This window comes from Anomaloglossus baeobatrachus, chromosome 2 (genome assembly GCF_048569485.1).
Source record: "Anomaloglossus baeobatrachus isolate aAnoBae1 chromosome 2, aAnoBae1.hap1, whole genome shotgun sequence".
NCBI classification, from domain to species: Eukaryota; Metazoa; Chordata; class Amphibia; order Anura; family Aromobatidae; genus Anomaloglossus; species Anomaloglossus baeobatrachus.
In genome coordinates this window covers 436591545-436617384 of record NC_134354.1, presented here as the reverse complement: position 1 = coordinate 436617384, position 25840 = coordinate 436591545, and the positions used below count along the sequence as shown (strand labels likewise).

Genomic DNA, 25840 nt, shown 5'->3' with positions numbered 1-25840 from the left:
AGGCCCAGTCACACTAAACAATTTACCAGCGATCCCAACAACGATACAACCTGATAGGGATCGCTGGTAAGTTGCTAGGAGGTCGCTGGTGACCAACCCGATATTTACCTTGGTTACCAGCGCACACCACTTAGCGCTGGCTCCCTGCACACCTAGCCACAGTACACATCATGTTAATTACCAGATGTGTACTCTGCTACGTGTGCAGGCAGCAAAGAGCCGGCTTCTGCGGACGCTGGTAACCACGGTAAACATTGGGTAACCAAGAAGCCCTTCCCTTGGTTACCCGATATTTACCTTCGTTACCAGCGTCCGCCGCTCTCACGCTGCCAGTGCCTGCTCCCTGTTCCCTGCACTCCTAGCCAGACTACACATAGGGTTAATTACCCGATGTGTACTCCAGCGACATGTGCAGGGAGCAGGGAGCCGCCACCGGCAGTGTGAGAGCGGCGGACGCTGGTAACGAAGGTAAATATCGGGTAACCAAGGAAAGGGCTTCTTGGTTACCCGATATTTACATTGGTTACCAGCGTCCGCAGAAGCCGGCTCCCTGCTCACTGCACATTTAGTTGTTGCTGTCTCGCTGTCACACACAGCGATGTGTGCTTCACAGCGGGAGAGCAACAACTAAAAAATGGTCCAGGACATTCGGCAACAACCAGCGACCTCACAGCAGGGGCCAGGTTGTTGCTGAATGTCACACACAGCAACATCGCTAGCAAGTTGTGCCTCAGCAGCGATGTTGCTAGCGATGTTGCATAGTGTGACGGTACCTTAAGTCTATAAGAGCCTCATTCTGGCTCTGATAGACCTGTATTGAGAGCTTGGATAGAACTTATGCCTTATAGCCAATCAGACAAAAACAGTCACAAGATGGTGCCGCAGGACGGGAGCTACGCCGAAACTAGGTAAGTACGCTAGAGGGTGAGTATAGGACCAGGGGCTGGGGTTTTAAATTTAAAACACCCCTCCAGTGGTGAGAAAAAAAAAAAAAAGCTAAAGTGGTGCTTTAAACGGCACCTTTAGTTCCTTAAGGCATTTCACAGCTTTTCGAAAGAGATTTTGTATAATACTATTGTGTATGCCCATCAGGTTTCATATTCATGCCATCAAAACTCAAATCCAAAACAAAAGTGTTGTCTCATCCGGACAACTACCTCCTCCCATTCCCAGCATTTAGTTGATCCTTGCAGACCAGTTACTGAAATCTGCTGTACTAGCTGTATATTGTTTATACAGAATTCAAGCAGCTGTGTTTTTCTGTGAGGACACAGAAGAGTAAATGTAAAGTTTTGTTTTTTATACCTTGTCTAATAATAGCACTTAAGTACCATAGGTAAGTGTTTTCCTTATTTAATGAGCACAACAGCATCATACTTTTTACTCCAGATCTGAAACCCTTTACCTCTCCAGTGGAGTATGATGTGGGCAGGCACATTTTTGACACAAAGTGTGGGGACACGGGGCTCAGTGGGTGCTCTCGTCTCGCCTTTAGAAAGACAGCGTGGCTCAGGGCTCATCCCAACTGAACGCCGGCCTCCTTAACCGTGGGCGTAACACTACTCAGACAACACAGGGTGAGGGAACCACAATAATTAGACTTTATTGTATCCCCAAACAATTAACGGCACATAACACATAACCAGCAAAACACACAAATGTAACAGGCAACAGTGTCTCACCCTTCCGCTGGCTCACCAGGGATTTAGAATGTCCATGCCTCACAGGTTCCAGGGCTACTCACTCCAATCCAGCAGCACCCCGCTTTTGGCGGGCACCCACCGTGACTGAAATAACGCCAGATTTAGGAAGCTGTGTGAGGTCTGCAAAGTCTGTAGCCAGGTGACCGGATTGTCCCAACCTGAGTGTCCTCCTTAGGTAGTCCTGGTATGATGATCTAATCCTGGCAGCCGGGGTCGAAATCCCTAGGCTGTGGATATGGTCTCCCACCGGAACCGGAGCCCCTAGATTAAAGCCATAAGATATCCTGATCCTCTAGTCAGCTCCAAAGAGCTTAGACTGGATCCATCAGCATCCATCAACCTCCATTCACCCTGGTGGCTTAAAGAAGTCCCTTTTATAGCCATAACCTTCCCTTAGGATACACTGCGTCCTCATCGATTGGTTGGACAAGATTGCTTCTCCCATTGGATGAATTTCAAGCTGCATGGATAATGTTCATTTAAATGATGTGCATAGAAAGACTCAGTATATCTACATGGAGTCGGCAAGTCACCGACTAGACAATGGCTACTAAAATAATTACATTATCAATTCACAACTACAATATAATGATTACTGGAAAAGTCTGGAGAGCAATAGCTAAGCAAACATGACTTAGCACACATAAGAACAATAGTCTGGCTGAATGTTAAGAAACTTTAACCCATGAGAGTCCATGTCGTCACACAAAGTATTACAAAATCACTTAAATTAATAAATCTCTTTGGTTGATAAGTATATTTTATATAGTCCTACACAAAGGGTCTTCTCGATAAAGTCAATGTGCCCTTAGAAAACACAAAGTTACGGTAAAAAAAATTAAAAAATGGTGGGCACAGCAGATTAAAGTGTGCATAAAATAAACATTTCCAAGTTTCCGAAGTCTAAAGTGAAAATGCTATGCTGTACATAGATGAGCAAAAAGGTACAATGTATGTTTTGAGCTTTTGCTTTTCAGGCTCCATATCTCACCATCCACTATAGCTTTGCGCGTGAGACTGCCTTCATTTTATAGGGAATAATGTTGTATATCTCATACATATATTTGACTTGTAACTATTTAGAATATGATTAGTTATGCAGATTTTTGTCATGCCGCTGCATTGTTACTGTTTTTGCTGCTGGTGGTGGTGGAAAAATTGTTTTGTTCCTATACACTACAAATTACAACCTGTTCTCACATTCCCTAATAGCTCAGTGTGTTATTAGGTTGATTCCCAAGCAAAAGGTTATTGGTTCAAATTGAGGAGCAGCCATAAAGAAGATTTCCCAAGAAAAGAGAAACAGCATCATTCAGCTCATTGATAGCCGTCTCTCGGCCAAGAAAATTGCCAAACTGCAAGAGCCATGACAGTTAGAAGAATATATAATGAAGTGCGTCCATCCATTCAAAAGCCAAGAAATAGACGTCCAGGCAAAATATTTGAGCCAACAAGTTGACTCATCACAAGGGCTATCAGTTCTGGCGCGACAAACACGGCAATGGAAGTGGTTCCATATGCTTTGTAATAGTGAGATCACAGATGTCCATGCAAGCACCGTGCAATGCACATTACACAAGTCTGGAGTGGTGGCCTGAAAAAGGTGAAGAAGCCTCGACTTCAATATTATAAGAAGTGTTGCTTCCAGTTTAAAAAAAAAAAAAAAAGTGGAAAAAGTGGTTAGTAAAAGATTGGAAACGGGTGATTTGGAGCCATGAGACTAAAGTCAATAGACTAGGCTCTGATGGGAGCAAATGGGTCTGGACGAAACAAGGGAAAAAGGGGCCAAAAGATCGAGAAATTGAAGGAACTGTCAAGTTCGGCGCAGAAAGTCTGGTGATATAAATTTGTTTCTCATCATTCAAAACTCAGGCATTCAAAACTTGTCGAGGATCAATGGTTGTCTCAATGCCGAGCTATATGCAAGTATACTACAAGGCGACTTACTTCGTACATTCAAGAACTATGGGTATGAAAAGGAGGACATAGTGTTTCAGCAGGACACTGACCCGAAGCATATGTTGAGCTTGGCATAGAAATGGTTCAATGACAATGAAGCAGAGGTGCTGGATTGGCCTCCACAGTCCCCAAACCTCAACCCAATCGAGCACAGTGTGGGTAGAGTTGAAGAAAAAGCTGTAGACATACCTAAGCGAGGGACCAGTATGCACCAACATTGGGAATGTGTAGAAGAGACCTGGGATAAGATTTTGGTAGAGACATGCTTGAATCTGATAGAGAGCATACCCAGAAGGGTTCAGGAAGTGTTGAAAGCCAAAAGGTGGATTTATAAAATACTAACATAATAAAAATTAAAATTTACATTTTTAGGAGCAAAACAGTAACAATACAGTGACGTGAGAAGAATCTGCATAACTAATTATATGCTAAATAGTTAAAAGTCAAATTTATGTATGAGATTGCCAAGATGATTGTGTATAAAATAATAGTCTCACGCTTGAAGCTGTAGTGGATGGTGAGATATGGAGCCTGAAAGTAAAAAGTTCAAAACATACATTGTTATCCTTTTGCTCGTCAGTGTAAATCTAGAAGAAAAAAACAAAAAAAAAAAACCCACTACTCAATCGTCATAATAAAAAAAAAACCCTCAAAGAATAGTTGAATAAAAGGTTATTAGTAGTTGTTTACTTTTGCTGACATATGTGGATTGGGAATATTCACCCTCAGATTGAGGAATTATAACAAGCATTATATATAGCCTTGGCAGGTATGTGCATTTACATGGTCAGCTGCATCAAGGATTACCATTGATTGGGAGGAGGGAAGTTTGTCTTTGTCCCGATTGAGGTTTGAAGAGGACAGAATGACATAAAGGGAAGAAGTCATGTTGCCCAGCAACCAATAAACACTGCCCTCACCCAGAGTATCACTTCATGCAGAGTCATCTGGAGTACAGACAGCATGTTGCTAGGCAACCAGCCGCAGATGCATGCAAAAACAACAGAACCCAGAGGCCAAGTGTGCCAAAACCTATTCCAGTCTACTTAGCTTGAAGAACGCAATCATCTTAAACTCAACAGCATCACAATAAAGCAGTCTTCAGCTGGGCTTCTACAGAAATAGTATGTCAATTTATATGGGAGATGAACAAAAAAAGCCCATATAAATGCAGCAGCTAAACCGGAACATCAAGAACTAGCCAAGAAAAGAAAATTATAGCAGAAATAAATGCAATTAATGTTATATTTAGCAAGCCTCGCTTCTATCCCCATCTTCTGCTGCTGTATATAATAAATGCACATTCAGGTTTAGGCACAACATTTCAGTGTTTAAGGTTGAAGGTAGACTTAAAGGGAACCGACCATCAGGATTGTCCTATATAGAGTAAAGCCAGTGCTATACTGGATCTAGGATGCTGAAGGTAAGCATAGCTTTTTTTTCAGAGATTGGAGGTTTTTAGAAATCTGTGCAAGTTCCAGCAATGCACTGCTATGTGATTGACGGGGGCGGGAATATGTGGGTTGGGTCTTGCTATCTATTCCTGCCCCTGTCTTCATCCCCCTATTGCCATTATAGATGTTAATTCTGGCGCAGGCAGATATATATAGGCCAAACCTGCAGGAAACACTAAACTTTAAAAAAAAAAAAAAAAAAAGCTACAAAGTCTGCTCAGGTCCCTGTTGAATCCATTAGGCTTTAACAACATTCTGTGAACTTTGAGATCGTGTCTAGTGATGAGCGAGTATGCTTGTTACTACTCGGTACTCGGACTACTCGGCGGGGACTGAGTAATCTCGCGATACTCGTGCTGTACTCGTGGTCTTCATCCCTGCATGTTGGCGCTCTTTTGAGAGCCAGCCCTCATGCAGGGATTGGCTGGCAGACCACTGCAATGCCACAGCCCTGTTAGTTGTGGAATTGCAGTGATTGGCCGGCCTGCACAGCGTGACCGAGCCTTTATACCGGCGGGCGCGCTGTGCTCTGCACACAGCCATCTCATATTCCCTGCTTTCCCCGCCCACAGGCGCCTATGATTGGTTGCAGTGAGACACGCCCCCACGCTGAGTGACAGCTGTCTCACTGTACCCAATCACAGCAGCCGGTGGGCGTGTATATACTGTGCAGTAAAATAAATAAATAATTAAAAATAACGGCGTGCGGTCCCCCCAATTTTAATACCAGCCAGATAAAGCCATACAGCTGAAGGCTGGTATTCTCAGGATGGGGAGCTCCACGTTATGGAGCTCCCCATAGCTGCCACTAAATCCTAGATTAATCATGTCAGGTGTCTCCCCGAGATTCCTTCCTTGATTAATCTGTAAATTACAGTTAAAAAACACACACACCCGAACAATCCTTTATTAGAAATAAAAAACAATAACAAAGTCCCTCATCACCAATTTATTAACCCCGACAAAGCCCTCCATGTCCGGCGTAATCCACGGACCTCCAGCGTCGCATCCAGCTGTGCTGCATGAAGGTGACAGGAGCTGCAGAATACACCGCCGCTCCGGTCAGCTTCACACAGCAACTGAGGTGAGTAGCGCGATCAGCTGCTGTCAGACAGGTAACTCACGGCCACCGCTGGATCCAGCGGTGGCCGCGATTAACCTCAGTGACAGCTCAGCTGATCGCTATACTCACCTCAGTTGCTGCGTGGAGCTGACCGGAGCGCGGTGAGTAGCGCGATCAGCTGAGCTGTCACTGAAGTTACCCGCGGCCACCGCTGCATCCACCGCTGGATCCAGGTAACCTCAGTGACAGCTCAGCTGATCGCGCGGCTGTCTTCAGTTGCTGTGTGAAGCTGACAGGAGCGGCGGTGTATTCTGCATGCAGCTCCTGTCACCTTCATGCAGCACAGCTGGATGCGACGCTGGAGGACTGTGGAGTACGCCGGACATGGAGGGTTTGTCGGGGTTAATAAATTGGTGATGAGGGACTTTATTAGAAATAAAAAACACTAACAAAGGATTTTTCGGGTGTGTGTGTGTGTTTAACTGTAATTTACAGATCATGGAAGGAATCTCGGGGAGACGCCTGACATGATTAATCTAGGATTTAGTGGCAGCTATGGGCTGCCATTAACTCCTTATTACCCCGATTTGCCAACGCACCAGGGTAAAATCGGGAAGAGCCGGGTACAGTCCCAGAACTGTCGCATATAATGTATGCGGCAATTCTGGGCGGCTGCTGACTGATATTGTTAGGCTGGGGGGCTCCCCATAACTTGGAGCTCCCCATCCTGAGAATACCAGCCTTCAGCCGTATGGCTTTATCTGGCTGGTATTAAAATTGGGGGGACCGCACGCCGTTTTTTTTAATTATTTATTTATTTATTTTACTGCACAGTATATACACGCCCACCGGCTGCTGTGATTGGGTACAGTGGGTACAGTGAGACAGCTGTCACTACAAAATTGTTCACAGCTGTGACTTTTGAGTGATAAATGCTTCAAGGGGTCTTCCCCATGCTGTTGCCATGTCATTTGAGCACTCTTCTGAGACTTTTGTGACATTTTTAGGGTTTCTACATGCTGCCGGGGGTCATTTCAGAAAAATACTCGGGTCTCCCATAGGATAACATTGGGCTCGGTGCTCGGGCCGAGTACACGAGTATCTTGGGATGCTCGGCCCGAGCCTCGAGCACCCGAGCTTTTTAGTACTCGCTCATCACTAATCGTGTCACATGGATGCATAGCTGTATCACCCGACATTGTGGTCACAGCAACAGTAAGGCGGGCTTTGCACACTACGTATCGCAGGTGCGATGTCGGTGGCGTCAAATTGAAAGTGACGCACATCCGGCATCGCATGCGACATCGCAGTGTGTAAAGCCTAGATGATACGATTAACGAGTGCCCCAAAGCGTCGTAATCGTATCATCGGTGCAGCGTCGGCGTAATCCTTAATTACTCTGACGCGACGGTCCGATGTTAATCCTCGCTCTTGCAGCAGTACACATCGCTGTGTGTGAAGTCGCAGGAGCGAGGAACATCTCCTACCGGCGTCACCGCGGCTTCCGTAGGTTATGCGGAAGGAAGGAGGTGGGCGGGATGTTTACATCCTGCTCATCTCCGCCCCTCCGCTCCTATTGGCCGCCTGCCGTGTGACGTCGCTGTGACGCCGCACGACCTGCCCCCTTAATAAGGAGGCGGGTCGCCGGCCAGAGCGACGGTCGCAGGGCAGGTGAGTGCATGTGAAGCCGGCGTAGCGATAATTTTCGCTACGCCAGCTTTCACAAGATATTGTACCTGCGACGGGGGCGGGGACTATCGCGTGCGACATCGCAGCATCGTCTTGCAATGTCGCAACGTGCAAAGCCCGCCTAAGTCTCCAGAGATACAGCATCACCAAGGCTGGGTATTTAGGTTACATTTATCTGCTATTACAAATAGTTAATGTAACAATCTTATCCCCCTCAGTGTCACAATTTGCCCTGGTCGCAGAAAGTGCATTACATACCTCAATACAATTCAGTACGGTCAAGCTATTACTGCTAATGACCTAATGCCTAAAAGGAAGTGGGAAGTTTAATGATTAAGTCTAGTGGCTAGTGTGAAAATGGTAAGGTTTTTTTTTTTTGTTTTGTTTTTATTAAACAATATACAATGGAACCTCGCTTAACGAGTAACCCAGTTAGCGAATATTTCGCCTAACGAGCAAAGCTTGCTGTAAATTTGTAACTCTGTTTACGAGAAAGCTTTGCTGTACGAGCAAAATCCTCACCGCACACACTTCCGGTTCCGTACATCCACCGCGCTCTAACCCGCTCTTGCAGTCCACACAAACACACACATACAGTATTATGCTCACCTTACCTTCTGTTCCATTCGCCAGTCTCATGGTTCTTGTAGTTTGCCGGTACATTGCGACGAGGGAGGAATCCTCGCGGCGAACTACTAGATCCAGGAGGCCGGCAATGGAACGGAAGGTAAGGTGAGCATAATGTGTACCTTCCGTTCCATCGCCGGCCTCCTGGGTCCTGTAGTTCGCCAGTATAGGCTGTGCATCGGCAACCATAGCGACGAAATAGGAACTTCCTCTGTCACCGCTACTCAAAGACAGCACGCTGATTAATCAGAGGCAAGCGGCTCCTGCCTTTGACGTCAGCGCTCTGGGTGCGGAAGTTCCTCCCTCGTCGCGATGGTTACCCGATACACATCCTGTACTAGCGAACAGCAAGTCCCAGGAGACCGGCGATGGAACGGAAGGTAAGGTGAGCATAATATATGTGTGTGTGTGTGTTTGTACGTGTGTTTGTGCATGTGTGGAATGGCACAATAGAGGACCAGGATGGGACATTTAACAAGTTGTGGAACGAATTGTCTGCATTGCAATGATTTCCTATGGGAAATCTTGCTTTGCTGAACGAGTAACTTAGTTAACAAGCACAGTCCCAGAACGGATTGTTCTTGTTAACCAAGGTTCCACTGTATCTAAAGAGTACTTTCACCAGTCTGGGGCCGCGCTTATTATTTAAAAGGGGTTGTCTAGTGTCAGCACCAAAGTCTACAGTCACTGTATCTTCACAGCACATACAGGTGGTGCTTTCAGGAGGCGAGCGTGAAGCAGGCGCCAATTGGCCATAGGACAAAATGTCACATGAGCCTTTGGAGAGAGAGTGCAGACATCGCTGGAATGGCACCGGAGGACAGTATGTGCCCACGCAGCAGATTTATGTGCAGATTTTTTTGCACAAAAAACTGCATGTTTTGGCAAAAAAAAACAAAAAAAAAAAACAACAACTTTTTTTATTGTGTTTTTAGGTTATGACGATTGAGGGTGTTCAGGCTCTGTCCCAGCGATCGCCGCCGGGTCTCTGGCTGATGTACGGCTAGGACGTGGCTCTCACTGCCAGAAGCCGCCTAAATGCTGCAATCAATTGTGATCACAGCATTCAAGAGGAAGGGAGAGCAATCATTTACCTCGCCCTGGCGATACGGTGCCTATAATGCGATCACGGGAACCCAATCACAGCCATGGCAACCCTGGCTCATCACCACAACGATCACAGATTGTCTCACAGACCACGCCGGATGCATGGTGTGAGAGGTGAATTATCAGTGTTGTGAGTGCAGAACTGACAGATATAACCACTGCAGTGATCAAGCTGTACAGTGGATTATATCAGAAACAGGAAAAAACGCTGAAAGAACTGACATGCTGCAAATATTTTTTGCACCAAAATCTGCAAGGAAAAAACCTGCAACATGTGCACAGCAAGTAAGGATTCTCCTAGACCTTGCTGTGATGCCTTTTTCCTTGCAGTATTAAATAAAATCTGCAAGAAAAAAAAAAAAAAACACATGAAAAAACATAGCACGGGCACACATGTACCAGTCTGTGTCCTTGCATTTTTCATGAATATTGTACTTGTTTTTAATATGTATACCCTTTTCATTTGTAAAGTGCCATGCAATAAATGTAATAATAATAAAAAAAATATAATCTATATATATATAATATTTTAATGGCAGGGCAAACATAGCAACATAGGGATGGAAAAGGGGATGCAACACTGATCTGTGGTGCGTCTTTCCAGACTGCAGCATGTTAATTGTTTACTGCGGAATCACATGCGTCCTCTGTAGGGAGAACACAAGCGAGAGACCGCAGCGCATTGAACCCTGATCGTGGGCACAAGCAGCTGTGGTCTCCTGCGGAGGAGACTCGTGACCCTGCAGGTCAGGACCCGCTGCATCCAGGATGCAGAGTCCTGATCGTGGGCACATAAAAAAATAATATATATATATATATATATATATATATATATATATATATATATATATATATATATATATATATATATATATATATATATATATATATATATATATATATATATATATATATATATATATATATATATATATATATATGTATGTATGTATGTATGTATGTATGTATGTATGTATGTATGTATGTATGTATGTATGTATGTATGTATGTATGTATGTATGTATATATATATATATATATATATATATATATATATATATATATATATATATATATATATATATATATATATATATATATATATATATATATATATATATATACACACACACACACACACATACATATGTATACATACACACAGTTAGGTCCAGAAATATTTGGACAGTGACACAATTTTCGCGAGTTGGGCTCTGCATGCCACCACATTGGATTTGAAATGAAACCTCTACAACAGAATTCAAGTGCAGATTGTAACGTTTAATTTGAAGGTTTGAACAAAAATATCTGATAGAAATTGTAGGAATTGTACACATTTCTTTACAAACACTCCACATTTTAGGAGGTCAAAAGTAATTGGACAAATAAACCAAACCCAAACAAAATATTTTTATTTTCAATATTTTGTTGCGAATCCTTTGGAGGCAATCACTGCCTTAAGTCTGGAACCCATGGACATCACCAAACGCTGGGTTTCCTCCTTCTTAATGCTTTGCCAGGCCTTTACAGCCGCAGCCTTCAGGTCTTGCTTGTTTGTGGGTCTTTCCGTCTTAAGTCTGGATTTGAGCAAGTGAAATGCATGCTCAATTGGGTTAAGATCTGGTGATTGACTTGGCCATTGCAGAATGTTCCACTTTTTTGCACTCATGAACTCCTGGGTAGCTTTGGCTGTATGCTTGGGGTCATTGTCCATCTGTACTATGAAGCGCCGTCCGATCAACTTTGCGGCATTTGGCTGAATCTGGGCTGAAAGTATATCCCGGTACACTTCAGAATTCATCTGGCTACTCTTGTCTGCTGTTATGTCATCAATAAACACAAGTGACCCAGTGCCATTGAAAGCCATGCATGCCCATGCCATCACGTTGCCTCCACCATGTTTTACAGAGGATGTGGTGTGCCTTGGATCATGTGCCGTTCCCTTTCTTCTCCAAACTTTTTTCTTCCCATCATTCTGGTACAGGTTGATCTTTGTCTCATCTGTCCATAGAATACTTTTCCAGAACTGAGCTGGCTTCATGAGGTGTTTTTCAGCAAATTTAACTCTGGCCTGTCTATTTTTGGAATTGATGAATGGTTTGCATCTAGATGTGAACCCTTTGTATTTACTTTCATGGAGTCTTCTCTTTACTGTTGTCTTAGAGACAGATACACCTACTTTACTGAGAGTGTTCTGGACTTCAGTTGATGTTGTGAACAGGTTCTTCTTCACCAAAGAAAGTATGCGGCGATCATCCACCACTGTTGTCATCCGTGGACGCCCAGACCTTTATGAGTTCCCAAGCTCACCAGTCAATTCCTTTTTTCTCAGAATGTACCCGACTGTTGATTTTGCTACTCCAAGCATGTCTGCTATCTCTGATGGATTTTTTTTTTTTTTTTCAGCCTCGGGATGTTCTGCTTCACCTCAATTGAGAGTTCCTTAGACCGCATGTTGTCCGGTCACAGCAACAGCTTCCAAATGCAAAACCACACACCTGTAATCAACCCCAGACCTTTTAACTACTTCATTGATTACATGTTAACGAGGGAGACGCCTTAAGGGTATGTGCGCACGTTGCTTTTTACCTGCTTTTTACCTGCTTTTTTGCTGCTTTTTCTTCTGCGCTGTTTAATGCCAAAATGGATGTGTTCTTCTATTCAAGCAAAGTCTATGGGAATTTGGGTTTCTTGTTCACACTATGTTGTTCAAAATGCTGCCTTTTTGTGGCAGAACTTTGGTCAAAAACTCAGCTTTGCAGTGCAAAACCCAAATGGCAAAAACAATTGACATGTTGCTTCTTTGAAAAGCTGAGTTTTTGCCCAAAGTTCTGCCTCAAAAAGGCAGCATTTTGAAAAACATAGTGTGAACAAGAAACCCAAATTCCCATAGACTTTGCTTGAATAGAAGAACACATCCATTTTGGCATTAAACAGTGCAGAAGAAAAAGCAGCAAAAAAGCAGGTAAAAAGCAGGTAAAAAGCAACGTGCGCACATACCCTCAGAGTTAATTGCAGCCCTTAGAGTCCCTTGTCCAATTACTTTTGGTCCCTTGAAAAAGAGGAGGCTATGCATTACAGAGCTACGATTCCTAAACCCTTTCTCCGATTTGGATGTGAAAACTCATATATTGCAGCTGGGAGTGTGCACTTTCAGCCCATATTATATATATAATTGTATTTCTGAACATGTTTTTGTAAACAGCTAAAATAACAAAACTTGTGTCACTGTCCAAATATTTCTGGACCTAACTGTATAATATATATGTATATGTATATGTATATGTGTGTGTGTGTGTGTATGTATATGTGTATATATATATATATATATATATATATATATATATATATATATATATATATATATATATATATATATATATATATATGTGTGTGTATATATATATATATATATATATATATATATATATATATATTAGGTTATTTTTTATTTTATTTTTTTTTAAATCTCTGGTGGTGGTAGGCATGTGACTCCAGTGGGCGGTCCTACTCAATGATTGACAGCTATTTCTGCATGCACAGCCATAGAGAGAAGACTGTATCTCTGAATAGGACCGCTCACTGGACTCCTATGCTTACCAACACCAAAAATTTCAATAAATAAAACGCAAGTTTTACTGAAACGTTTCCTGAAAAAAATTTATAATCAATCTGGTTAGTTCCTCCTGCTGTATATCAACCTGCCAGCAGATCAGATACTATTTTCAAAATCACAGGTTCTCACTACAAACCTGATGTAAGCACAGGGTTATTTTCTGATGACATACTCCCTTTAAATGAAACCAATTTACTATCCCATTCTGTCCAAACAGCAAGTCGCGTGAAATCTGGATACACTCCCGCATTACACAAAGTGAAATACTGTGTTTCAAGAAATGATAGCTTGGAAAACGAGCCACGAACAAGGAGAGGGTCCGCAGGGCAGCTCCATCCTGTTCGGCTACAAACGTTCCTTCTTATATGTACATTTTTAAAGTGAAGCAAAGCTTTCTGCAATGAGGCGGCCATGTCTACATTTCATACTCCCTGTGGTTTGGACCAAATGAAACAGATGACAGGTTCTCTACAAAGCCTCTGCTTCAATTTACAGAAACTTCATTCCTCTTTGGAAAAAAGCACACTTATCAATAAGGAGGAGATTTCATATACAGCCATTTTATGGCACTTTTGTAAGCTGCTGATCACCACGAACCATTGACAGTCACATCTATGTACAGCAAACCACAGACTCTGGGGAAAAAAAGGTCTAAAAACCATGCGAGGATATGGAGGTAGATAGGATAAGAGCTGGAAAAGCCAACTTCAGATGTGTGAAGGGAAATAAAGAATATCTGCTAAGGCACCATGTCATGTCCCAAACCGAATATTCAACAACAGGAAAAAGCATATACCAAAATTTGACGACCATTATTAATCTCACTAGAAGGTGGCCCGATTCTACGCATCGGGTATTCTAGAATTTACGTATTGTGTAGTTCATGTATGATTTTTGTTATATATATATATATATATATATATATATATATATATATATATATAGATGTTGTTGTGTGTAGTTACCAAGTGTTTGTGTAGGGCGCTGTACATGTTCTGAGTGTCGCGGGGGGTGAGAGCGGTGTTGTATGTGTGTTGCGTTGTTTGTGGAGCGCTGTGTGTCTGTAGCGTTGTGTGTGTGTGTGTGTTGTGCGGTTTGTGTGGGTGTGGTGTGTTTTGGGGGGAGGTATGTTTTGAGCAATGTGTGTGTTGTGCAGTATGTGCGTATATTTGTGTGTGCAGCGTTGTCTGTGTGTGGGGGTGTCTGTGTAGGGCGTTGTTTGTGATTCCTAGTGTGTGTGTGTTGTGCAGTGCGCGTGTGTGTGTGTGTTGGGGGGAGGTGTGCACCTCCCATCGTGCTCCATCCCCCATGCTGCGCACCCCCCATCGTGCTGCATCCCCCATGCTGCGCACTCCCAAACGTGCTCCATCCGCTATGCTGCGCACTCCCAAACGTGGTCCATCCGCTATGCTGCGCACTCCCAAACGTGCTCCATCCGCCATACTGCGCACTCCCCATCGTGCTGCATCCCCCATGCTGCGCACTCCCAAACGTGCTCCATCCGCCATGCTGCGCACTCCCCATCGTGCTCTATCCGCCATGCTGCACACTCCCAAACGTGCTCCATCCGCCATGCTGCGCACTCCCAAACGTGCTCCATCCGCCATGCTGCGCACCCCCTATCATGCTCCATCCGCCATGCTGCGCACTCCCAAACGTGCGCCACCCGCCATGCTGCGCACTCCCAAACGTGCTCCATCCGCCATGCTGCGCACTCCCAAACGTGCTCCATCCGCCATGCTGCGCACTCCCAAACGTGCTCCATCCGCCATGCTGCGCACTCCCAAACGTGCTCCATCCGCCATGCTGCGCACTCCCAAACGTGCTCCATCCGCCATACTGCGCACTCCCCATCGTGCACCATCCGGCATGCTGCGCACTCCCAAACGTGCTCCACCCGCCATGCTGCGCACTCCCAAACGTGCTCCATCCGCCATGCTGCGCACTCCCAAACGTGCTCCATCCGCCATGCTGCGCACTCCCAAACGTGCTCCATCCGCCATGCTGCGCACTCCCAAACGTGCTCCATCCGCCATGCTGCGCACTCCCAAACGTGCTCCATCCGCCATACTGCGCACTCCCAAACGTGCTCCATCCGCCATACTGCGCACTCCCCATCGTGCACCATCCGGCATGCTGCGCACTCCCAAACGTGCTCCATCCGTCATGCTGCGCACTCCCAAACGTGCTCCATCCGTCATGCTGCGCACTCCCAAACGTGCTCCATCCGCCATGCTGCGCACTCCCAAACGTGCTCCATCCGCCATGCTGCGCACCCCCCATCATGCTCCATCCGCTTGGGAGTGCGCAGCATGCCGGATGGGCCACGTTTGGGAGTGCGCAGCATGGCGGATGGACCACGTTTGGGAGTGCGCAGCATGGCGGATGGACCACGTTTGGGAGTGCGCAGCATGGGGGATGCAGCACGATGGGGAGTGCGCAGTATGGCGGATGGAGCACGTTTGCTCAGCCTCTCTCCTTCCAGCCTCCCTCAGCATCAGCCTCCCCCTCCCAGCCTTCCCCAAGATCAGCCTCTCTGCTCCCAGCCTCCTCCAGCACGCCGTGCTCCTCTGCCGACACTCACCCACACCCGATCGCATCCACTCACCCACACAACCGATCGCATCCACTCACACACACAACCGATCGCATCCACTCACACACACAACCGATCGCATACACTCACACACACCCGATCGCATACACTCACACACACAGACACTGACGATATTGCACATACGCGCTGATACTCACAACATCCGGGGATATCACATGCTTCTGGCCATGTGATCCTCCGTCAGGTCCTGGAAGCTCACAGCACAATATCGCCGCCGAGAAGCAAGCGATATCCCAGGATGTTGTGAGTATTTGGATGCGATGTGATGTGTGTGTGTGAGTGAGTGTGATCTGATTTGTGTGTGTGTATGTGTATGTGTGTGTGTGTGTGCTGTTATGTGTCTGTATTTTCCGCAGCTGCAGGACCTTGATGTGTGGATGCGATGTGATGTGTGTGTGAGAGTGAGTGTGAGCCGGTGTACACTGGTAACTATGATACACATCGGGTAACTAAGGGACCTTAGTTACCCGATGTGTATAATGGTTACCAGCTTTCACGGCCTCCGTTAAGATCCCAGCATCGCAAGGTTATGTCTGGCGCTGCCGGGATCCTGACGGAGCCGGTGTAGAAGCAAGTGATATCCCAGCATGTTGTGAGTGTGTGGATGTGATGTGTGAGGTGTGTGTGAGAGTGAGTGTGATCTGATGTGTGTGTACTCACCTGGGAATCGGAGCCCCGTGTCAGTTGGGCCACAGCGAGCGTGCATTGCGTGAGGGGGCGGGGCCTGCAGAGAGCCGGGGCGAGAGGCCAATCCGTGTGGGGGGGCGGGGCCATGGCGAGCCCAGCGGCCAATCAGCTTTGTGTCACCGTAAGGACACAATTTCGGAGCATGACAGACAGACAGACAGACAGACAGACAGACAGACAGACAGACAGACAGACAGACAGACAGACAGACAGACAGACAGACAGACAGACAGAATAAGGCAATTATATATATAGATGTTAGAGAAGAATTCAGGCCTGGGGCAGAACTTACCATTGGGTTAGAGTCTGCTATAAGATCACGCAACGAGTCTAAGAAACCTTGATCTTCCACCATCTGTGCATTGATGTCATGAAGCTTGGCAACACACACAGCTGCGGTCTTGCGCACATATGGATCTTCATCCTTTAGGCACTTGCGCAATGGCTCGCAGAGGTACTCTGTGATTTTATCTACACGGATGCAGCCCATGGTACGAACAGCCAAAGCCCGGATCAAAGGGTTAGGGTCCTCACAATCCTTTAAAAAAAAAAAAAAAAAAAAAATTGGAATGATTAGTGAAAATCTGAGCACCTGGCTCCAACTGATCTGCAGGGCATTTCAGCACGACACATTAAAAAAAAAAAAAAAAAAATCTTAAATTACTTTCCGGTAATGATTTTTTCCAGAAGACAAGACAGCGCCACCAGAGAGATAGGTCCGCCCATCTTAGGACAGGAAACCCACTGAAATAAAAGAGTGGCTCCTCTCTCCCGCATAAGTTTGGTTACAGAGCACAGAGAGGAATACCAGAAACATGATAATATAACAACAAAACCATCACCTTCACCACAAAAAGGAAAAACGATACCCGTCGGACCATGGATACCAAGAGCCCCGAAGGGTGAAAGATTGAAAAGTGGTGGGAAGCAGTGGCGCTATCGTGGCTTCTAGAAAAAAATCATTACCGGTAAGTAATTTAAGATTTTTCTCTTCACCACGACAGCGCCACCACAGAGATTCTAAAAACAAACAAACATTAGGGAGGGACCACAGCCTGTACCACCCTTCTACCGAAAGTCAAATGCACGGTGGCTGACAAATTTAATCGATAGTGATTAAAAAAAGGTCGTAGGAGAGGACCAGGTTGCTGCCTTACAGATTAGCTCCAAAGGCACATCCGCTCTCTCTACCCAGGAGGTTGCTACTGCTCTCGTAGAATGGAGCTGTAATACCCTACTGGATTGGTCTGTTCTGGGCTAAATAAGCTGCCTTAATAGTTTCCTTGACCCATCTAGCTATAGTTTCCTTGGAAGCTGAACACTCCTTCTTAGGACACCTTCTGAAGAATTTTAGAATGACCTCCACCGGGGGCACTCCCACTGGACCCCTACCTGAGGAGGGCAGGAATTTCTTCCATACTCTTGTGTAAATCCAGGTGGTAGCCGGTTTCCTACTATGTAAGAGTGGAAATCAAATTGAAGGAGAATCCTTGACCGTCTAACAGCTGCCTCTCAATTTCCAGGCCATCAAATAAAGGCCCGAAATTTGAGAGTGAAGAAAAGGGGCCAACATCCTTCAGGCCAGTAAAACAAAAGGCCTCCTGGGCCAAAAAAAGAGAATCTATCAGAAGCAGACTCGCTCTGTCTTCCTGGGCCTTTTTTTTTTTTAAAACCACCAGAAGCAAATCAAGAGCGAGAAGGTGTAAAGGAGACCTGCTCCCCATAAATCTAGAAGTAACCCTCACGACTGACCATGGGCGGTGGATAAGAGAACAAACCCGGTTCACTTTCCTGTTGGACCTGGTGGCAAAGGGGCCTATAATTGGGGACCCCCAAGGCGCACTATCTGGCCGAAGACTTCCTTGTGAAGACACCATTCTCCCTGACGTACATGACTCCAGCTCAGGAAGTCAGCTCAGACATTGTCCACCCCCCGGATATGAAGTGCTGTGAGGGAAGAAAAAAAACTTGTGCCAAGGAAAATAACTTGTGTAACATCCCCATAAAGGGAGGGAGATCTTGTGCCCCCTTGGTAATTGACGTATGAAAATGACACTCTGTTGTCACAGAGCACCCTCACGTGCCTTCCCATTAAAATGGGGAGGGAGTGCAGAGCCATCCCAATTGTGCATAGCTCCCTGAAATTTGAGGAGCTCCAACTTTTTTGAGGACCCCAGGCTCCCTGAACCACCTGAACCCTCAAATGGGCCCCCCAACCCAGTGTGCTGGCATCTGTTGTGAAGATGTCCAAAACTGGGAGTAACCAAGGGACCCGGCTGACAGACTCCGAACCTGTAGCCACCATCGTAGGGAAGAAGAACTTGTGAAGAAAGAGTGATGCGTTTGTCCAAACCCCCTCGTAATTGTCTTTGCGCCCTCAACACCTCCCATTGAAGTGCACTGGTATGGAAAAGTGCCCAGGGAACCACAGGAATGCATGCCACCAAGGACCCCAATAGGGACATGGCATCTCAGTATGAGGACTGGGTTTGAGGAGACTCATGTCCTGACCGAAGACACCTTCTCTAGAGGCAGGGCTGGAACAAGAGTCCAGGATCAGACCTAAAAAGATCTGTCTTGTGGAGGGCTTCCGTCTCAATTTTCCGAGGTACAAAATCCATCCCAGATCTTGTAGGATTGAGAGAACCAACTAATTCTGGGATTTGCAGTGTTCCTCTGACGTCCCCACTATTAAAAAAATTGTCTAGATAGGGGACAATGAGGATCTCCCTCTTGTGGATGCGGGCCCTTATCTCCGCTAACACTTTTGTGAAAAAACTCTTGGAGCCATCGCCAACCAAAAGGGAAGGGTTCTGAATTGAAAATGCCTCAATACTCCTTTGATAGGGAGGGCCACTCTGAGGAACCTCTGATGGGAAAACATGAATTGGAATGTGCTAATATGCATCCTTAAGAACTAGAAACCGCCATGAAATATCCTGGAAACAACAACTTTATGGCAGACTTACTGACTCCATCTAGAAACGATGATATACTAGTTACTGGTTGAGGCGCTTTAAATTTCAAATTGATAATAGTCCGGAATGAGCAGTCTTGTTTTCTTACAAGAAACAACAGAGAATAAAAACCGGAGCCTTCTACTCCTCTGTGAGCTTCCACCAGAACAGATTTTCTGAGAAGGCCCTCCACGTCTTGCTGCAGGGCAAGCTGTTTTTCCTCTGACTTTCACTGGAAGGTCCGAACATGAAGCCTGACAGTTTCCTCTTGGTATCCTTCCAACCTTCTTGGGTTGTGGACTGCTTCCTTTTAGCAAACTTCTTCCTCCTAAAGCTGTGGCTTTAAACCAATATTCTCCTTCACAAGGCATAGCACATAATTTAGCGATCTCCTTGATGAATTGGATAAAGCGGCTGACTCTGCTGACAGTCGTAAGCTATCAGCAGATGCCCAAAAATGTCTCAGCTCCTTCACCTCGAGGTATGACAGCGAGGAATTTCATCACGAGGTGCCTCTGCCTTGATCTGGTCTTTAATTGTTGCAGCCAGACCATTAGGGGTGCTTCACACACAGCGAGCTCGCTGCCGAGATCGCTGCTGAGTCACGCTTTTTGTGACGCAGCAGTGACCTCATTAGCGATCTCGCTGTGTGTGACACTGAGCAGCGATCTGGCCCCTGCTGCGAGATCGCTGCTCGTTACACACAGCCCTGGTTCGTTTTCTTCAAAGCCGCTCTCCTGCTGTGACACACAGATCGCTGTGTGTGACAGCAAGAGAGCGACAAATGAAGCGAGCAGGGAGCAGGAGCCGGCGTCTGACAGCTGAGGTAAGCTGTATCCAAGATAAACATCGGGTAACCAAGGTGGTTACCCGATATTTACCTTAGTTACCAGCATCTGCAGCTCTCACGCTGCCTGTGCTGCCGGCTCCGGCTCTCTGCACATGTAGCTGCTGTACACATCGGGTTAATTAACCCGATGTGTACAGCAGCTAGGAGAGCAAGAAGCCAGCGCTAAGCAGTGTGCGCGGCTCCCTGCTCTCTGCACATGTAGCTGCATTACACATCGGGTTAATTAACCCGATGTGTACTGTAGCTATGGTAGGAGAGCAAGGAGCCAGCGCTCAGTGTGCGCGGCTCCCTGCTCCCTGCACACACAGCTGTGCGCTGGTAACTAATGTAAACATCGGGTAACCATACCCGATGTTTACCTTAGTTACCAGTCTCCGCAGCTTCCAGACGGCAGCTCCGTGCAAGCGCAGCGTCGCTTGCACGTCGCTGCTGGCTGGGGGCTGTTCACTGGTCGCTGGTGAGATCTGCCTGTTTGACAGCTCACCAGCGACCATGTAGCGATGCAGCAGCGATCCTGACCAGGTCAGATCGCTGGTCGGATCGCTGCTGCATCGCTAAGTGTGAAGGTACCCTTAGAGACCTGGCTACACAGGCACCTGTTACTGCCAGTCTAAGTGCTCCCGCAGACGTCTTCCAAGCCGTTCGGAGATCGGATTCAGCATTCATGTCATGTGGATCCTTCAAATTATCTAGATCCTCAAAATGGCAAAGAGGACTGTCTTGCCCTCTTAGCTACTGCCACATTGATTTTAGGACAAAGATCCCATAAGGAAGAATCCTCCTCTTGAAAGGGATATTTCTTCCGAAATAAAGAGGGAGGGTAAGCCCTCTAACAGGTCATTTCACTGCTCTTTCACTAATTTTTTAACTTTGTCATGGACAGGAAGGAACGACGCTTTATATGTTCCAGTCCTGTGAACATAAGATCCTCCAGAGATTCCGGTACGTTCGCCTCCCCAGACCCATTGTAGATCTGCTAGCCTTAACAAAGTGGTTAACATCGGCTGTCAGAAGGCACGGCCTGCCCTCAATATCTTCGTCAGGAGATGAAGCCGAAGAAGATGAAGAGGAACGTGAGGCGGAATCTGAGGTCTCTTCAGACTCCCGGCAGCTTGAAGCACCCTTGCTATCTACAGGTTTTGCTGGAGGAGCTTGGAATAACCAGCAGAGATACCCCCTTTAGGGACTTCCTGACTTCCGCTTTTATTACTTTCTTAAGACTAGAGGCCAGGTGCGGAGCCTCTTCAGCTATTGTTTTCTGGATACACGAACTTTATAACATCTTCTAGCTCTCAGAGGGCAAGGGGGTTCTGCATAAGGGACATTCTCTATTATTAGTGTTTGCTGTTCTTTTCCTAGGTCTATCCACAGGGAGAGAAAAATAGAAAAGAATATTCCCACTGATGGGAATATAAACGGAATGAGTGGTCTGCTGGAGACTCCTGCGTGAATCCTTCGACCTCTGGTCAAGTCTCCCATCACTGGAATGACTACCACCACTTCCTTTGTGCTGCAACCACTTCTGCAGCTGCTGCTACTCACGCTTCTACTGATGTACCTCCATGGTATACCCGGAGGAAGGGCATGAGAACCCAAGAATCATCCATACTTTACTTGTATCCCAGGGAAGAAGTAGCGGTGGGCAGCACCATCTTGCCGCCTACCGCGCATGTGCAGAGGAGACTTCTGGTTTCAGCTGACGTCACATCCCCTCCAGTACCCGGGACTTGACTGCAGCAAGAAACTACGTTGTCCGGCGTGTTCAGCTGCAGGGACCGCCGCCGGACACCGAGCAGGGGCACAGCCAGGAGAATGACAGGGCGATTCCTGCAGGGACAGCCGCCGACCAGGAATGCAGCCTGAAAACTTAGTCTGAAGCATGCACTGCAGGGACAGTCACCGGACGCCAAGCAGGTATGCCAGACAAACAGGGGAAAAAGTCCACCCGTGTCCCATCCTCCAAGGGAAAAAAAACGCCAGGATGCCCCCAGAGCTGAGGCCGCATGTCCAGTCCTTCAGCCAGTCTCAACCCTGGGATATTCAGTCCTTCACTGTGACAGCGCCACAGCTCTTCTGGGTGTCCCATCCTGGGACAGAAAACTGAAACTTATTAGGGAGAGAGGAGCTGCCCTTTTATTTCAGTGGATTTCCTGTCTTAAGATGGGCGGACCTCTCTCTCTCTGGTGGCGCGGTCGTGGTGAAGGGAAAAAAAATATAGGCACAGTTTGGCTGAAAAGAAAAAGTCTGCAGTCACTCTGAATGGAGACTGCCAAATCGTGATAGTGTGCAATGGGCAAACTCATGATTTCCATGTATTCGCAGTTGCACACTGATAGACCTAGATGACAATCTAGTCAAAACGTGATAGTCAGTATGAAAATCAAATATATTGTGGTCATGTGACTACCGGCTTGCACTACGAATACAGAAAAATCATGACATTGTGCACATTCCACACATTCACAAATCATCATTCTCCAGTCACATACTGTGACCACAGAAGATTCCTTTCATCCAGGAAAACCCCTTTAATCTTTATCGTGGCAATTATTACTTTATCATATATGTATGTAGCAGAAGAAGAAAGCTACCTTTACAAAGCTGTTCACAGCCATTATAGCCATGTCTGGCTGGCTCTTGGCATAGTTCATCAGGTAGAGGTACACAAGTTTCTTCAGCTCTAAGTTGTCGGTCTGCATACAATTCACTACATCTGGAAACAAGGAGCTGCCATGAAAGAAAAAATATACTAAAAATTAATGTCTAGACAGAGTTTCAGAGTGCTAAATCAGGAAAACGGATCTCCTATAGTTAAGAAATATGACAGCAATGAATTTTGGACTCAAAAACAATATTATAGTAAAACACAGATTCACTTTTTTAGGCTTTCATTTTCTGTTTGCTAAGCAAAATGCTCATATATTAGCAGTGTTGTTATTCCTTATATCTGTAGAAGGGCAGGTCCTAGCAGTTAAGGAAACCAAACTGACCAGGCTTCCAACAATAGGACCACCGTTTACTACAAGAGTGATCTTTAGCACTCAGCCCAAGTTCTTACAGCTGACATTCCTCAGTTATATGAGATTTGTCAGTCTACAGGAGTTTTGTGGTACTAAAATGTTCCTCTCTAGTCATATTGGCAGAAGGTCTACAACCAGTTGTCTCCAAACTAAAAAAAAAAAAAAAAAAGTACCATATTTTTCAGATTATAAGAAGCAATTTTCCTCCCAAAAATTTGTGAGGAAAATAAGGGGTGCATTTTACACATATACTGATCCCCAAATCGTATGAAATATTTATTTTTATTCAGGTAAAAAATTAACACCACACCATTATGTGCACATTAACAATACACTGATCAATTGTCTAAAGCCAACTCTATGGCAACCCCTGATCTTGAATATCAAGAACAGGGTTTACAATGAAAATAGAAGACAAATTGATACAATTTACATATACATAACCAAGAGCTGGTTCACAACAGGACATTAAATGTATAAACCAAACTTAACTTGGTAGCTCCCACTGTGACTATGCTGGCACAATAGTGCTGATTCTGTGGTCACAGTCCATTATATTCATCCAGGAGTATCCACACAAGATGTTTGGCAAATCAGTCCTTTAATCAATATGGTGAACCGCCAACCGTTTCACATTAGTTTAAGACGTCTCCACCTCGACGCGTTTCCCCACACAGGCATGTGGTTCATCAGGAGGCAGTTAAAAGAATGCACTCTTCTCCAAATGTCTGGATACCAACGGTGACGAAAAATACTCGTTTTTCCTATCCCATTTACAGCGCCACTCAAGGTTTTCGGCTGTGCACATAATGGTGTGGTGTTAATTTTTTACCTGAATAAAAATAAATATTTCATACGATTGGGGATCAGTATATGTGTAAAATAGACTACTATTATCCCCGGGGCCCTAGAGGTATTTAAATTTGAAAATAAGGGGTGCATCATATAACCAGAATGTAGCTTACCGGGAGGTGGTGGAGAGGGGTAACAGGAGGCAGGGCAATGCTGCGGGCAGCTGGCGGCCACTGTGCTGGCGGAAATCCTTAGTGCAGCGGTGCGGCTTCAAATAAAGATGCCCAGAGTCAGCGCTTGCGCAAATGCAGCTCTCGGCTCTAAATCTCATCTATGCACGCGCCTTGCCCAGCAGCGGGCTGAAAGAAAGTGGCGCCATGAAGTGGCACGTTCACAGATGAGAGCTTGGCTTCTCATTGAGCCGATAGCCCAATCTATGCATGCGCCGACTCCGGGCGCCGTTTCTTTGAAGCCTAAGGGTGGCCCCTAAGGATGGCCCCTGCCTCACTGCCAGCAGCACAGCAGCCCCAGCACAGCGGCCCACAGCCCACAGAAGTTTTTGGATGTTGCCTGCCTCAAGCTACCCACAGCGAGCATCTGGGACATCCGCCACACCACCATCCCTGCCTCCTGTGATCCCACTCCACCACCCCTGCCGCCCCCCCCCTCCAGTAAGACACCACCGGATTATAAGATGGACTTTTTTTTTCTTCCTAATTTTACCTTTTTTTCCTCTAAATTTGGGGTGCGTCTTAGAAACTGAAAAGTATGGTACCTTTCAGAGAAATATGAAGGGTGCAGCAGGGGTCCTTGAAAGATTTGGAGGTAATATCTACATAATCTATCCAAGAGCCTGGCTTATATCTTGCACCTCACATGTAGCCCCAAATAAAGCAAGGCCAGGTCTGCATATGATATGAAGAAAACATTACTTTGAGTAATAGAGAACGTCTTAAATTCTGAGCTAGCCGATTTCTTTATACAACAGATTGAGATGTATCTTTTTTTTTTATATACAAAGCTACAAAATGACTTGAAAGGACATAAAAATAGAGCCTCCTGGCTATTTGAAGCCATCAGTAGTGCAAGATTAATCACATGGCGTCTTATTATGGAGCTCAATGTATGAACAGTAAGGAGACAGCTCCCTCTAGTGGCAGCTGCAGGTAGCCAGCATGAAGTGGACATGAAATGTGAAAAATTAGATCGAACTCCCAAAAAGATATAAATAACTATTCAGAACACAATGGATTAATCTATGTAGCTAAAAAAAAAGAATTAATGAAAATATTTGATGGGTACATAGAAGTCTACATAAGGACATTAGATATGAATATTTTACTAACATCAATTGAAAACATAATGAACATTTCTATACTGCCACGACCTGCTGCTGTTTAGTTGTGAGCTATAACCCTGAATACAATGGTGCCCTACTGTTACATAGTTTGCAAGCAGGCAAAACAGCTACCTATATCTCTGTTCTACTAGCTAAATATGTCTGTCACACATTAGTTTTTCTAGAATTTAACAACATTTACATTCATTTAAGGTTTATACTAAATTTTAAATCCACTAGTTGTATAGGTATACACTGGATATTAAAAAATTAGAAAGAGAAACCAAATTTACAGAGCTGAGGAACTAGACGTTGCCGCGTTTGAGTGTATGACACCCTGGCTTACATTCAAATCCAACA

The 25840-nt window shown here is 45.5% G+C and overlaps 1 protein-coding gene across 2 annotated transcripts in view; it reads right to left on the bottom strand.

The window, feature by feature from the left end:
- The window catches only part of AP2B1 (adaptor related protein complex 2 subunit beta 1), a 202989-nt gene that overhangs the window by 131304 nt on the left and 45845 nt on the right, over window positions 1-25840 (bottom strand). For both annotated transcript variants that reach the window (XM_075336254.1, XM_075336255.1), the window contains exons 4-5: window positions 22921-23056; window positions 16815-17060 (exon numbers count right to left, since the gene is read on the bottom strand). In XM_075336254.1, coding sequence (XP_075192369.1) covers window positions 16815-17060; window positions 22921-23056 — 382 coding nt within the window. The remainder of the gene's footprint in view (window positions 1-16814; window positions 17061-22920; window positions 23057-25840) is intronic.